We start from the raw sequence: 12,526 nt of genomic DNA on the forward strand, positions 1-12,526 counted from the left end.
ACTAGCCTGTATTTTCTCATCCCAAACTATCATCTGGCTCCAGGTCTTTGTTTTATCCTGCCCCGTTCCCTACAGGCAGCTGAATGCCTTGCCAGGGTCTGTGAAGGTAACAGAGAGTCTCCTTCTGGATTTGGGGTGCTGTATTGTTAGAGGAACAGGTATTTTTTACTGTTGGCAAGGAATTCCTTCCGAACTGCCTTGACAGGCATCTTCATGAGTGGTGTTCCCCAGGGCTCAGTATTGGGGCTGGTTCTGTTTAATGTCTTTATCGATGACCTGGACGAGGGGATGGAGGGCACCCTCAGTCAGTTTGCAGCCGACACCACGTTGGGCGGGAGCGTTGATCTGCTGGGGGGCAGGAGGCTCTGCAGAGGGCCCTGGCCAGGCCGGGTCGATGGGCCCAGGCCCCGGGGTGAGGGGCAGCAAGGCTCAGGGCCGGGTCCTGCCCTGGGGGCACAGCAACCCCAGGCACCGCTGCAGGCGTGGGGAGGAGCGGCTGGGAGCTGCCCGGCGGGAAAGGGCCTGGGGGTGCTGGTCGACAGCCGCTGAACACGAGCCAGCAGGGTGCCCAGGTGGCCAAGAGGGCCAGTGGCACCCTGGCTTGTATCAGGAACGGTGTGGCCAGCAGGAGCAGGGCAGGGATCGTCCCCCCGTGCTGGGCACTGGTGAGGCCGCCCCTCGAATGCTGTGCTCAGCGCTGGGCCCCGCACCCCAAGGCGGCCATGGAGGGGCTGGAGCGTGGCCAGAGCAGGGCAGCGAGGCTGGGGCAGGGGCTGGAGCACAAGGCTGGGGAGGAGCGGCTGGGGGAGCTGGGGGGGCTCAGCCTGGAGAAGAGGAGGCTGAGGGGAGCCCTCATCGCTCTCTGCAACGGCCTGAAAGGAGGCTGGAGCCGGGGGGGTCGGTCTCTTCTCCCCAGGAACAAGCGATGGGACAAGAGTAAATGGCCTCAAGTTGTGCCAGGGGAGGTTAACATCAGAAGTTAGGAAAAATTTCTTCATGGCGAGAGCGGTCAGGCCCTGGCCCAGGCTGCCCAGGGCAGGGGTGCAATCACAGTCCCTGGAAGTGTTCAAAAAACGTGTGGATGTGGTTCTGAGGGACATGGCTTAGAGGTGGGCCAGGCAGTCAGGTTAACAGGTTGGACTCGATGATCTCAGAGGTCCTTTCCAACCTTAAGGATTCTGTGATTCCGTGATGATTCATGTATTGTGGTTTTGTTTTAATCTTCCTTTGCAACACTGGGTGCAGTTCACTTGTGATCATCTGATCTGGTCTAATCCTTCTCCTCTAGAAGACAGGCCTGACACCCCGCCTAGGGCAGCTTGCTATGGACTTGTATGGGGCCTCCTGTTGCACAGCCCCGACCTTTGGGTGTTGCAAAATACACTCTCAGCTGTGCAGAGGGTGGAGAGGGACAAGGTTCCTGACACCAAGTAAAGCAGCACCTTGGTTAGCCTTTTGGAGAGGTGGAAGGGCAAGCAAAACAGGGATTTTGTTCTTTTTTTTCTCTGTAGACTGGGAAGGGAATGGCAGGTAAGGAAAACTGTTGCATGAAGCCTAGCTAGCAAGAATGAGGAAAACAAGTACTTTCCTGTGCTGTGTGATGAGATTTTTTTAGTTGGTTTAGCACTGGCTACGGTCGTGTACTGCCTGAACTAGCTCATCTGGCCACTCAGGTCCGGATGGCATTTATGGACCGCATGCCAGCAGTCCGCAGCTGCAGGAGCAGAGAGCACTGTGCCCTTTGCTGCCTGAATGTATTGATGTGAACGAAATGAATCGTGCGAATCAATAGGAGACACCCAGCATGGAACGCTCTGTTTTGCTGCATCGGTTTAAAATCGGAAACCACTGCAGCTCTTTTGCTAGACCTCTCCCTGCTGCCATGTCCAGGGTGCAGAAGGGTCACCCTGTAGCAGGAGGTATGTACACAGCAGATTTCCATTTCCTCAGCAAGTTGAATATCAACAAGCCCTGCCCGGGAAGGGAAGCAAACAGAGCTCTGCCGGCAGGGCGCTGGGGGCAGGGCCCTGCAAAGGAACTGGTTGTGCAAGTGGAGGTGCACCCGGCTACCTGGGATGCACAGGTCTGAGTGGGACACTGCAAACCCTGTGACAAACCAGTTCATATCGCTGGGCTTTGATTGCAGTGCGAGATGTTTATCCCATCATGCATATCTGTACATTTTATCTCAAGTGCCGCACGCAGCAAAAGGAGGAACAATTTGGGGAGAATGTACAACAGGTGGAAATGCTTAATCCACTGATCTCAGGCCAGACCGCCATGGGAGGACAGGGATTCTCCAGGAGGGTTTTGGGAACGTATGCTGGCTGCCAAGAAATATCTTTCATTTAGAGCTGAAAACTATCCAACTAGACAGGGCTGAATTAATTTCTGACCTAAACACTCCCTGTTCCAGATGGGCTGGAAATCCTTAGATATGGGAAGGATGAGTGCAGAAGACACAGCTAGAAAAGTTCGTACAGGGGAAGGCATCATTCCCCTCCTGAACACCGAGCATGCGCAAGAGGCTTTATCTCTAATTATATGATTCTGCCCTGTTTATACCTGGTCCTCTCCCTGCAGGGAGTGTCAAAACAAGTGGAAGGATGTGCTTGAGCTGCCAGAGTGGAGCCCCAAAGGGCTGGGCTTCCCTTTTGTTTTGTGAGATTTCCTACGTGACAGCCAGCAGAACTGCAGCAGAACGTATACGCACGGGGGATTAACGTCTCACGAGCAAGTTTAATAGCAGCATTCTCTACCTTGATCATTTGACTTTGTAACCTTAATGTGCTATTAGTGTGGCTTCTTGTAGGTAATCCTTAAATAAGATCCTGGTTTTAATGGCCTTAAATACATTTGCTGCTCTTAAATCTTACATTATTTGTTCTTCCAACTGTTTTAATCCTGCTCCTGCAAGCATGGGCTTGACTACCTGCCCTACTTTTTTGTTCTCTGCAAGCCCACGTTGCAGGGGCTGCTTCCATTCCCTGCTTGTTTTAAACGCTACTTCAGCCCTGACTTCCACACCGTACTTCTTCCCTGCCTGCTTCCCTGCCAGTCTGCGGTAACAAACCTCCATCCGACATTTGTCGAAGCTGAAACAGCTTCTCCATCAAGTCCACTTATTTTTTCTTTACTTTACAATTAAAAGGCCTTCTGACTTACTCACCTATTCGCAGTGCCAGCTCTGTATTGCGAGTTTTGTGTTGCCGTGCAGGCTGGTACCCCTCCGTCTCAAATTGTGTCAGACTTTGGTAACTGTATTGCCTCTATTGGTCTTGGCCCTGGTTCTGTTCGTTACCTGGGAGTAAATGGACCCTGGCCTACAAATTTTGTGGTGTTCTCCACCACTAACTTTTGGTTTAGATACTGAAAATACACCTTGTCCTGTCCTGCTACGATAATTGGCCTCTTTTTGTGTGGGTAACTAAAAATCACCCATGAGACTGGATCTCTCTCACTGTGAAGTTAACCTTCTTCCCCGGTCAAGCAGTAGCATCGTCTACCAACTTATTCGTATTTCCAGCGTTGGACATTCCCACCTGTATGGATTCTTTGCTGCGTGGGTCTTTTGACCAAGAAACCAGGCAGCTGATGGCGCAGTTAGCGAATGTCGCAGACAGTTCACATCCTGCACTGGTTTTGGCTGGGAAAGAGTTATGTTTCTTCATAGCAGCTGGTGTGGGGCTGTGTTTTGGATTTGTGCTGACACCAGTGTTGATAACACAGGGAGGTTTCGCTATTGCTGAGCAGTGCTGACACAGAGTCAAGGCCTTTTCTGCTCCTCACCCCACCCCACCAGCGAGCGGGCTGGGGGGCACAAGGCGCTGGGAGGGGACACGGCTGGGACAGCTGCCCCCAGGGACATCCCACACCATGGCGTCATGCCCAGCAATAAGCTGGGGGACAGAGGATGGCGGGGGCTGCCGTTGCTCGGGGACTGGCTGGGCATCGGTCGGTTGGTGGTGAGCAATTGCTTTCTTTTGCATCACTTGTTTTTCTTGTTTTTTATTTTCCTCTTTGTTGTTTTTTACTCCTTACATTTAAAAAAAAAATTCTTTTTAATTATTGAAGTGTCTTTATCGCAACCCATTGGTTTTTCTCACTTTTACCCTTCCGATTCTCCATCCCACCGGGGGGAGTGAGCTTGTGGCTGTGTGGTGCTCAGTTGCCGGCCGGGGTTAAACCACAACACATCCATAGTCCAGCGGTGCCACTGGCAGGGCCGTCTCCATCTGTGACGGTCAGGCAGCACGGCTCGGGCGACGTGTCACAGAGCTGAGTCGGCTCTTGCTATTCTAAGTGCATACAGGGTGGTTTTAAAGAGAATCCAATGGATTGTTGACCCATCAAGCGGGTTGGAACATAAACTCTTCTGTGAACTGTCTCAGATTTGAGATCCCCAGTGAACTCGCGGTGACGCTGACCGATTGCAGAGGAGCATCAGAACAGAGCTGAGCACTCCTTTCCCCATTAGCCTCGAAGAGCTAAATGCACTGCACATCCTGACTCGGCCAGGGAGCCCCAGGCGGTACAGTAACCTGCAGAGGGCTGCGTCTACAAGGCAGAACGGCTTTGCAGGTGCACAGCAGGACCCCCACTGCAACCAGTGCACCCAGTTCAGCACTGCATTGGCCTTATGGCGCAGCTGCACGTGACAACCACCTCTCTTCGCTGACATCTGTGTCAACACCAATTAAACATCAGGTTAGCTACATCAGCAGCAGTACAAATCTGGCCTGGAAGGCAGGGGAGGCCAAGGAGTAGAGCGAGAGGCTCCCAGTAAATAAAGCTGCACTTTAAGCTGTGCTGCTCGGAGTACGTGCGGCAGCACTGGGCACTGCAGCTTCACCTCTCCCAGAATCAGGAACTGGGTCTCAGGTACAGGCCAGCTGCACACAGACATTGCCTTTGCTGGGTTACCAACAGAAATCCCCAAATCCCAGCAGAGCCCTGCAGGGAAGGGGTGGAACCAGATCCCCGTGAGCGCTGCTGGCATCGTGGGGGCCTTGTGGAGCATCGGCACCAGAGCCAAACAGCGGGACCTGTGGCTGCAGCAGGCATCGAGCTGCCGAGGGCACTGAGCCTCCAAATCGCTGCCGACACCCGCAGCTACAGCTCTCGCTCCTGGTTATTCCTTATGAAGGGAGGTTCCTCCCACCAGAGGCTGAAGCTGCGCCTTTCTCCAAGCGCCTTTTCTCCTCAGGAGTTGGGTCCTGGGTTTGCTGAGTCCCAGCACTTCTTTCCTCCTAGCCTTTTTGGTGCTGGCCCCTTGGAGCTGCCACAGTTTGACAGAGAATCGAGTCCTTCTGCCTGTTTTAGAGAGCGGGAGTCACAGGCTGCTCCCTCCCCAGGAAAGCACGAGGCAGCAAGTTCTGGGAGCCATGTCCTCGCGCTCCATTGCAAGAGATTCCAAATTAACCAGGGATCCTGCAACGAGCTGCAGTCTGGATGTTTGCCATGGAAAGAGCAGGCTGTTAATAGTGTTCCAGGCAGCGTGCAGAGCCAGCTGCTCGAGGAGGGGAAGGATACCTGTGCTGACACGGCTTTGCTTATTTTCCCTTGCTCTCAGGGCATCTCTTCCAACTGGGTTTGAACAACGGCAGCGGGTGACTCCTGGCAGCACTCAGACAAGAGCACTCTGCCTCTGCATGCACGGCGATTAAGGCTGGCAACTGTCTCCCTTCCTCCGGGGGAATTCAGAGGCTCCTGGAAAATACGGAACATGAAAGGGGGAGCAGAAGCCCAGCTGAGCACACACACGCTCCCTGCTGCTTCCCCAGTGAGAAGTGTGGATGAATGCATCCACGCAGGGAACTCTCCTAGCGCAGCTTCTCGCCCCAGGGACACGGGGCTCCTATCGATGCCGCAAATTGCCCTGAAAGACTTCTCAAGGACAGACTTCGCCTGCGGTTCTGACCTGTCCTGCCAGGCTGACAGCCGCCAGGCGGGCAGGCTGCTGGAGACAACACAGCTCTGGCTCTTACTGCTTTGGCCTCCTCTGGCGGCTGAACAGCGGCTGCTTTGGTCAGAACATGCCCCACTTTCAGGCCCAACTGCATTTATGAGATTACAGCCTGCCTCGGGCTGTTCCCCTCCACCCCCAGCCTAGATATAATCTGATTTAATTGTGCAAAGGAGGGAAGGGTAACCGGGTATTTCTCCATGCAGAAGCTGTATCTGAACAGTTCGTATTTTCACCAAAGACAAAACTGAGGCCCCTAGGAAGTGACCAGGCGATGATCAAGGGATAGAGCCTCTGCCACGAGCTGTTTCCAGCCGTGTAGCTCTCTCCGATTCAGCCACACAGTACTTACAAAGCTGAACTGCAGCAACCCCTAGGCTGGACTGTGCCACTCTGGATTACGTTTTAGGAAGGATGCAAGAAACAATTTTCCCAGAGCCTGCTTTCCCCTCTCGGGAGGTGGAAGCATTATCTCAGTGACCCAGCTCACTCTTCCTCAGTGACTGCATTTAGGGAGCAAAGCACTTCATTTTCACTCTGTGCCGGGTCAGATAATTTTCAGACGCCAGTGCACCTCCTCTGAAGCACACTCCTGCGAAGACAGCCAAACGTCCCTGTGGTATCAACGCTGTTTTCAGCACAAATCCAAAACGCAGCCCCATACCAGCTGCTATGGAGAAAATTAACTCTATCCCGGCACAGCTTCTCTTGCTCAGCCGGGGGCGCAGCCCCACGGCTCAGTAACTCCCATCTGGATTGCCGGACCACTGTCTCCCTCTTCTCCGCCCTCACCCACACAAAACGGTCCAGCTGCACTTGTAAGAAAGCTGCGCTTTAAGAACCTGGCTGACTCGCAACTCAGCACAAAAGTATTTGTGCTGAAATGCATAACAGAAATTATTGGCTAAAAGGAGCATAAAGCTGGCTTTTATCAAAGCCCTCATTTTCTCTTTGCACTTTTATGGCAAGTTCCACTCATCTGCTGCGGTTTCTTTTCGTGTCCCCCAGCAGCTGCAAAATACTTGGCGGTTTTAGGCAAAATACTTGGTGGTTTAGTGTTCCTTTGATTCTAGGGTTTGGCCTTTATTAACCTGGCTTTGCGGGAGGCAGGGAAGCATTTCCCCACCCTATTTGTTGAAGGACCCTGAAGCTATTTCCCCTCTATTGTTTCCTTTCCTCCTACTTTTCTTGTTCCTGCCAGGGAGCGTAATGCAGGCACAGAAAATGACCTTCAGAGAACATTTGTAACACATTTCAGATATCCCTCTTCTCCCAAACACCCATGCGTTGTACGAAGTGCCCGTGCTGATACGGCAGTATCTGTTCACGTGGCGTAACAGTTCTGCTCTGTAGCGCTGGTGGTTTAGGGAAATAAGCAAGGCAAGTGATGTAGCTGTAATGCCAAGAACACCTCTCCTAGCGAAACTGGCCTTGTTTTTATCAATCCACAGCTCTTTTCTGAACTCTGCTGAGCTCCTCATCTCCATAGAATCATAGACTCACAGAAAGCTTTGGGATGGAAGAGACCTTTGAAGCCCATCCCGTCCATCCCCCTGCAATGGGCAGGGACAGCTCCAACCAGATCAGGTTGCTCACAGCCCCGTCCAGCCTGGCCTTGGATGTTTCCAAGGATGGGGCATCTCCCACCGCTCTGGGCAACCCTTGCCAGTGTTTCACCACCCTCATTGTAAAAAATTTCTTCCTTATATCCAGTCTGAATCTCCCATCTTTTAGTTTAAAACCATTCCCCCTTGTCCTATCGCTACTGGCCCTGCTGAAAAGTCTGTCCCCATCTTTCTTATAAGCCCCCTTTAAGTATTGAAAGGCCACAATAAGGTCTCCCCACAGCCTTCTCCTCTCCAGGCTGAACACCCCCAGCTCTCTCAGCCTGTCCTCACAGCAGAGGTGCTCCAGACCTCGGATCATTTTGGTGGCCCTGTGCACGGTGGCAGCAGGTTCCGCAGCCACGCTGAGCTGCGGGTACTGCCGAGAGCCTCCCTGAGCCCTCCTGGCTGCCTACGTGAGGACCAGCAGGAACGGCAGAGCTCTACAACACAGCAGGGAGGCAAACAGCAAAGTCCTCCAAGCCATTACTTCAAAGCCCATATTGTCATAACTGCTCTGCCAAAGATTTCTTCTGTTAAAGAGATAAGCAATCATGGAGAGACCTTGGGTGTTGTCAGGCCCAGAAACCAAGACCTTTTTCCTGACTTGCAGAGCTGGGGAAAGAGGGAGCCTTGAATTCCAGTCCCTGCTCCGAGCACCACTTACCTATTCCAGTGAAATGCACTGAATTTAGGGTAGGAAGAGTGCGACTGCGACCTCTTGGCAAGGGATGACTTGTGGCAGCCACCCAAGACAGCTCAGCTGATCTCACAGCCTCCTGCTGCCAGAAACGGGAAGACCTGCACCTTGTCATTGCCTCCCCATTATCTCACGCGGGCTGCAGAGCTCAAACTCCCGTGCTCCAACCCAGCAGCCCAAGAAAAGAACTGGCAGCTTTACACTACGTTAGCAAACGGAACAGTCGCAGCAAAGGGTTCAGCAGGCGGCTGGAGGGAGAGGTTTGGGTGGGAAAGGGAGTGGAGAGGTGAAGTGACACAAGGTGTCAATGCCAGCCTCAGCCCAGGCCATGGTTTTGGGGCTGTGAACCAGTCTCAATACCTGAGTCAGAGTGGAGCAAGATTTGGTTTTATCCATCCTAAATACATTTACGGTATATAAACACCTAACCAATACAAACAGCCATGCCTTAAATTCAAATTGGCAAGCAATAAGACAAAACTGTGATTATTTGCCCCCACCCAAAAGCAGCACTGAGGCAAGGCCCCAGGTGCGGAGGTTTTGTGTCCCTCACCCACCGCGCTGGCGGGATCGGCCGGCGCAAGGGAGCAGGTTCGTTAGCGTTCCCTCTCTCGGCAGTGCTACAGCTTAACACAGAACAGGCCTTATGAGTAAAGTCTATGCAACTATTTATGTAGAAGAATCCATTTTCAAATTAAAAGTGATCTGCACGTGGAAATAAGGGTTTCTGCTCTGTCTTGTTGATGATAGAGAAAGATCGGCTGCAAGATGAGCGTTAACAGGTCTTGTGTAAGTGCTTCCCGTACCTGAAGGTGGGCTCTTGTCTATCCTTCTTTTCCTAGAAGTTCCTGCAGGTAACTGGAAAACAGTTTTTCAACGTGCTAGATAAAAAGCAGTGAAAAGATTATGTTTATTTGTGAGACTATCCAAATTTTTATTAGCTCTCATTAACACAAAACCTGTTCAGCACTTCATTAGATGCTCCCAAATCTGATGGTGCTGTCTGTCGCATAAACACAGACCTTCCCCGTAAGGCGAGGTTTGCTGACTGCAGACTTTCCTCTAAATTTCAGTTAACATCACCATGGAACTGCCTGGGCTCAAATTCCACACAGTGATGCTGCCTTTTCCCTCTTCGCCACTTCCCCGCCCCCCTCGTAATTCTCACGTCAGCTCTCGGGATACAAATCAGCCCAGGTGATGGGCTCCCGAGCACCAGCAAACTCCAGAGCTCTACTGCATGGCTGCCCCTTCACCGGCACCGCGCCCCTGCCTGCGCTACCTGGACTTCAAGGGCGTACCTCACGGCTTCTCCAAGCTGCAGGAAGCCAAGATCCTACCCGAGCTTGAAAGATCCCAAGATCTCATGGTACAAAAGCTTCCTCCCATGAAGTCCTAACAGACTGTGTATTTCTTCTTAGCATTTCCACAATCTGTGTGATCCTACTTCACATTTAAGAGTCAGCAGGAACCAAACCTGGATCCCGTGGAGGATGTATCCATCCAGCACATCTCTCCTCTCACACTGAAGGGCAGGAGGAGCTTTCATGACTCACCACCGCTGAGCAACGCCACGCTGAAGTGGATGCAAGTTGCTGCAGTGCTGATGTGAAGGCGGCCTTTTCCCTGCCGACTGGGAAAAGCTGCTGCCACCACCTCAGCTCCGTCCCAGTGCCACCCACCGACTGCTCCCCAACACCAGGAATCCACGTTCCATTCTTTTGAGAAGTGTCATTTACTCAGCATTAATCAAGCCGATACCCACAAGCCTGTTCTGCACAGTGGTGTCTTCAAACTGAAACTATTGCACAGCACATTTTATATTTTTGTAACATGGACTATAATCTAGGTATCACAGGTCAAAACACATTCCCTAACAGACAACAATCTAAGTGAAAGTGTGAACTTGAAGTGACACGATCCCACTATTTCGTTGTGCCTGTGCAGAACCCAAATGAAGCTCTCCCGCCCTTCCAGGTACGCTTCCTCGATGAATCTGTTCAGTTACTGGGCTTCGGGCTAAAAGACAAGAAGGGCAGGAGGAAAGCAGCACAGTTTTCATGTCAAACGTGCATCTGACACATTTAGCGAGGACACAGCACAAGACTCGCCTCCTACCCAAGTGGGAGCCTTCATCACCAGACTACGGTGTCACGCCTCTCCCCCTCCCATTAACAAACCTCGACTGCCCACAGCAGAGCTTCTGACGGAGCAGCCCCAGAACAGCCAACATTGTGGTTGTTCTACATTAAGGCAGAGTCTCCAAATTTGAAAAGTGCAGGTGCTCAAGCACTGGAAGAAGACAGGACTTGTTTCTCCCGCGCCCGCTGTCAGGATGCCTTTCTGGAAAATCCACCTGAGGCTGCGCCTGCCTTACAGACTCCTGCCAGCAAAAGTGCTCTAGCAGAGGAGCGAGGAAAAGGTCTCTCCCACAGCCTTGTGGCAGCAACATTGCTAATCTTTAAGTACAACCAATCTTGATTTTGGTGGCAAATACAACTTCATCATCCCAGCACAATGACAGTTGTGCCTTTACAGCTGCATCGGTACCAAAAGTGTTTATTAGCACAGCACACTGACACGCCTCCTGCAGTAAGGCATCTCCTCTGTGACCCGAGACGATCGCTGTAAAGCTGCTGTATTATTCATACAGGGGTTTGCAAAAGCGGAATGCAAACTGGACCACAATTACTGACAGATCAATACAGCCAGAACCACGGCTGCTGCAGCCTCCTGCAATCGTCAGTCAGCGTTGTGCCCATATTTAAAACGCAGAGACCAAAACTGGACACGAGATCCCAGCATTGCTCCTACCAGCTGCTCTCACAGAAGAGAAATTCCTTCCCGACTTCTCTGTTTAATACACACAGGGATGTTTTGACATTCTTCAGCACTGAGACACTCCGTCACTGGACACTGCTTGTCCAATGATTCAAATCCTTTTCAGGTTGGAATCTCTTCATTCTTGCTGCCTGGAAATACCATGATCTCGTACATTTTCTTTATTTGACTTTCTATCAGCCTGTGCTATCTGCAAACTCCACCTGTATCTTATTTCATATCCATGTACTCAGTTAAGAAAACTGCATACGATGTTAGTTAAAATGCCTTACACACACTTTAGGTGCCATATACTCTTACAGGTTACGGTTGTCAAATAGGATGAGGTTTTAGAGAACCTAAACGTTAGGCTTTGGGGCAGGGAACATTTCTTCTGAAAAATCAACAGAAGATACAGCCTTAAATCCTATTAACTGCTTTGTCTGTAGTTCAGACAATTTAAGTTGCCACGATGATTCAATGCAGTGGTCCTGTCCTCCCCCTGCCCTCGTGCCAGCACCCACATTTACGTGGCTGTGTCACAAACCAACAACATCTTGGCACGTTTGAAGAACAGCAGCCACAGCAGGAAGATGTGACAGAGGGCAGCCAGGAAGGCCCGGGGCCGCTTCTAGCAACAGTGGCGGAACAAGCTATTTGGGAAAATCGTCACAGTGAGCCGTCCCTGCCGGTCACAGGACCCTCGTCCTGCCCGCGTGGGCTCAGGCGAGGAGCTGGCTGTGCCGGTGCCGTGCGTCTTGGTGCCGGTCAGTCGGTGGGTCTGGGCTGTGGGGTGGCCAGCTGGGCTGCGAGCCAGTCCAGCCGCGGGGTAGCCAGGCTGCGGTCAGTCAGGTGCAGGGCAGCCAGGCCGCGGGCTGTGGGGCGGCCGAGCCGCGGCCATCCGCTGGGCCTTGGCTCAGCCCGTCGCTGCCGGGCCGCGGCGCAGGCGGGGTTCCCGGTGGCCGAGCCCAGCTCCCCGAGCGCGTGCCCGGGACCGTGGCCGCCGGGACCGTGGCCGCCGTCCCCAGCCCGGGCGTCACTCGTGGGCCACGCGCTCCAGCGCCACGTAGAAGCTGTCCTTGTCGTCCAGGCAGTGCCAGCCGATGGGCCCCGCCTCGCAGTCGGCGCACACCAGGAACTTGACGTTGCCCACGTCGCGGGTGAAGCCCACGTTCTCGAAGGAGAACATGTCGCGCACCAGCCAGTGCTCCCGCACCAGGTCCCCGCCGCCGCCCGCCGCCGCCGCCGCCTTCTTCCTCATGGCGGGCAGGAGCAGCTGCGGGAGACACAGCGTCACCGCCCCGCCGGCAGGGGGCGCGCCTCCCTCCCTCCCTCCCCCCCCTCCCTCCCTCCCCCCCCTCCCTCCCTCCCTCCCTCCCTCCCCCCCCTCCCTCCCTCCCCCCGCCGCCTCCCTCCCTCCCCCCGCCGCCTCCCGGT

General features: G+C 53.1%; 1 protein-coding gene across 2 annotated transcripts in view; it reads right to left on the bottom strand.

Moving 5' to 3' along the window:
* Positions 1–8,726: 8,726 nt before the first annotated feature.
* Positions 8,727–12,526, bottom strand: part of RABIF (RAB interacting factor) — a 4,241-nt gene continuing 441 nt past the window's right edge. The window contains exons 2-3 of one of the 2 annotated variants that reach the window (XR_014230172.1): positions 9,571–12,365; positions 8,729–9,150 (exon numbers count right to left, since the gene is read on the bottom strand). Coding sequence is in view for 1 of the 2 variants with exons in the window: in XM_082330181.1 (XP_082186307.1) it covers positions 12,126–12,365 (240 nt within the window). In the remaining variant the exon portion in view is untranslated. Of the gene's footprint in view, positions 12,366–12,526 lie in introns of both variants that reach the window. The other variant, XM_082330181.1, reaches the window with a different exon arrangement.

Source organism: Platalea leucorodia (genome assembly GCF_965183815.1).
Source record: "Platalea leucorodia genome assembly, chromosome: 19".
NCBI lineage: Eukaryota > Metazoa > Chordata > Aves > Pelecaniformes > Threskiornithidae > Platalea > Platalea leucorodia.